This window comes from Rhea americana, unplaced genomic scaffold (assembly GCF_003343005.1).
Source record: "Rhea americana isolate MKP2758 unplaced genomic scaffold, rheAme1 scaffold_439, whole genome shotgun sequence".
Lineage (NCBI taxonomy): Eukaryota > Metazoa > Chordata > Aves > Rheiformes > Rheidae > Rhea > Rhea americana.
The window spans coordinates 315,906-317,300 of NW_028186578.1; the positions used below are offsets into that span (position 1 = coordinate 315,906).

Here is a 1,395-nt window from a genome sequence, read left to right on the forward strand (position 1 = left end):
ATGCGCATGGGTGCCTGTGCGCGTGAGTAACCCCATGCCCAGGTGCTCACGAGCGTGGGCAGCCACGTGCACGCGTGGGTGCCCGTGTCCCGCATCATCCTGCTGGCTCGGCGGGAGGCTGGCAGTGAGCGCGGAAGCTGGGGACRCTGGTGCTGGGGCACGGTGCTGCCAGCAGCGGGGACACCCTCCTACACACCCCATCCGTCCCCTCCCGGCCGTGCCCCATCCCCGTCCCGTGGCTCCTGGAGGGTCTGAGCGTGCGGCGTTAAAAGAGCACCAAGCATTTTGGGGAGTGGGTGTGGGGGGGGGCAATCTGGCACCCTGGCAACATGTTTGGGTAATAAATTGTGAGTATTTTCCTGCAAACTCTGCTCCGTGCGAGGTCCCTGCCGCGTCCCAGCACCTCCAGCGCAGCTCAGCAGGGTCGCCCTGTCCCATCAGCCAAGGAGGCACCCAAGGGTGCTGACCCCGTGCTTGGGGTCCCACGGCYGGGGGTGGCTGTCCGCCCTCTCTCCCACCCCACGGAGCAGCCGGCTGGCTGCTCCCCGCCAGGAGACGCCGCTGCCCCGGCGAGGCCGTGGTGGTGGGGACGTGGCCACGGTGGCAAGCAGAGGCGGTGGTGGTGGTGGGGAGTGTCCCCAGGCCGCGCTCACGGCGGCCGGCCGCTCGCAGCCACCCCGGCGGGGCCACGGCCGTGCAGCCCGGAGGTGCCCGAACTTGAGCCGCAGGCTATTTTTGGGTGCCTGCAGTGACGCCTCGGGGCCCGGGAGAGGGTGTCCCTGGGTGTCTCCTGGACGTGCTTCACCTTGACGGAGATGYCCACAAGGAGAAAGGCCCTGGGGGTCCCAGGCGCGGGCACTGCAGCCTTGCACCTTCCTGCCTTCGTTAGGGCCGCTGTGCAAACGAAGGGGCGGCGGTGCCCGCTCCTCCCGCAAGCCCCCCCCGGGGGCGCCCCGGGGTGCGGGCACGGGAGCCGTGCCGGATCCCGGTGCCCAGTGGGCCAGGGGCCACCGCATCCCACTGCCTCAGCTGTTTTCCTGCCGGCACGTCGGGAACGGGCCCGGCTGCAACAAGAGCCCGAAGCAGAGGAAAGGTTAGGGGCGGGCGGCCGGGCGGCTGACGGCCCCCGCCAGCTGCTCTCGCACCCGCGTGTGTCACCCCAACCACACACCTCCCCGACACCRCGTCCCCGCTGTGATCAAGTGTGTTCCTGCACACGCACGCTRCGCACGGCCAGGATCACGAGCGGATCCGCACGCGCACGCTAGGCAGGGCCAGGATCACGTGTGTCCCTGCACACACAYGCTGCGCACGGCCGGGATCACGCGTGTACCTGCACACGCACGCTATGCCTGGCCAGGATCATGCACGTCCCTGCGCACACACATTGCACAC

The 1,395-nt window shown here is 69.7% G+C and overlaps 1 protein-coding gene across 1 annotated transcript in view; it reads left to right on the top strand.

Annotated features, from left to right (window-relative positions):
- Positions 1-1,395, top strand: part of LOC146589725 (fatty acid-binding protein, heart-like) — a 6,484-nt gene continuing 5,089 nt past the window's right edge. The window contains exon 1 of the mRNA XM_085315743.1: positions 1-22. Coding sequence (XP_085171869.1) covers positions 1-22 — 22 coding nt within the window. The remainder of the gene's footprint in view (positions 23-1,395) is intronic.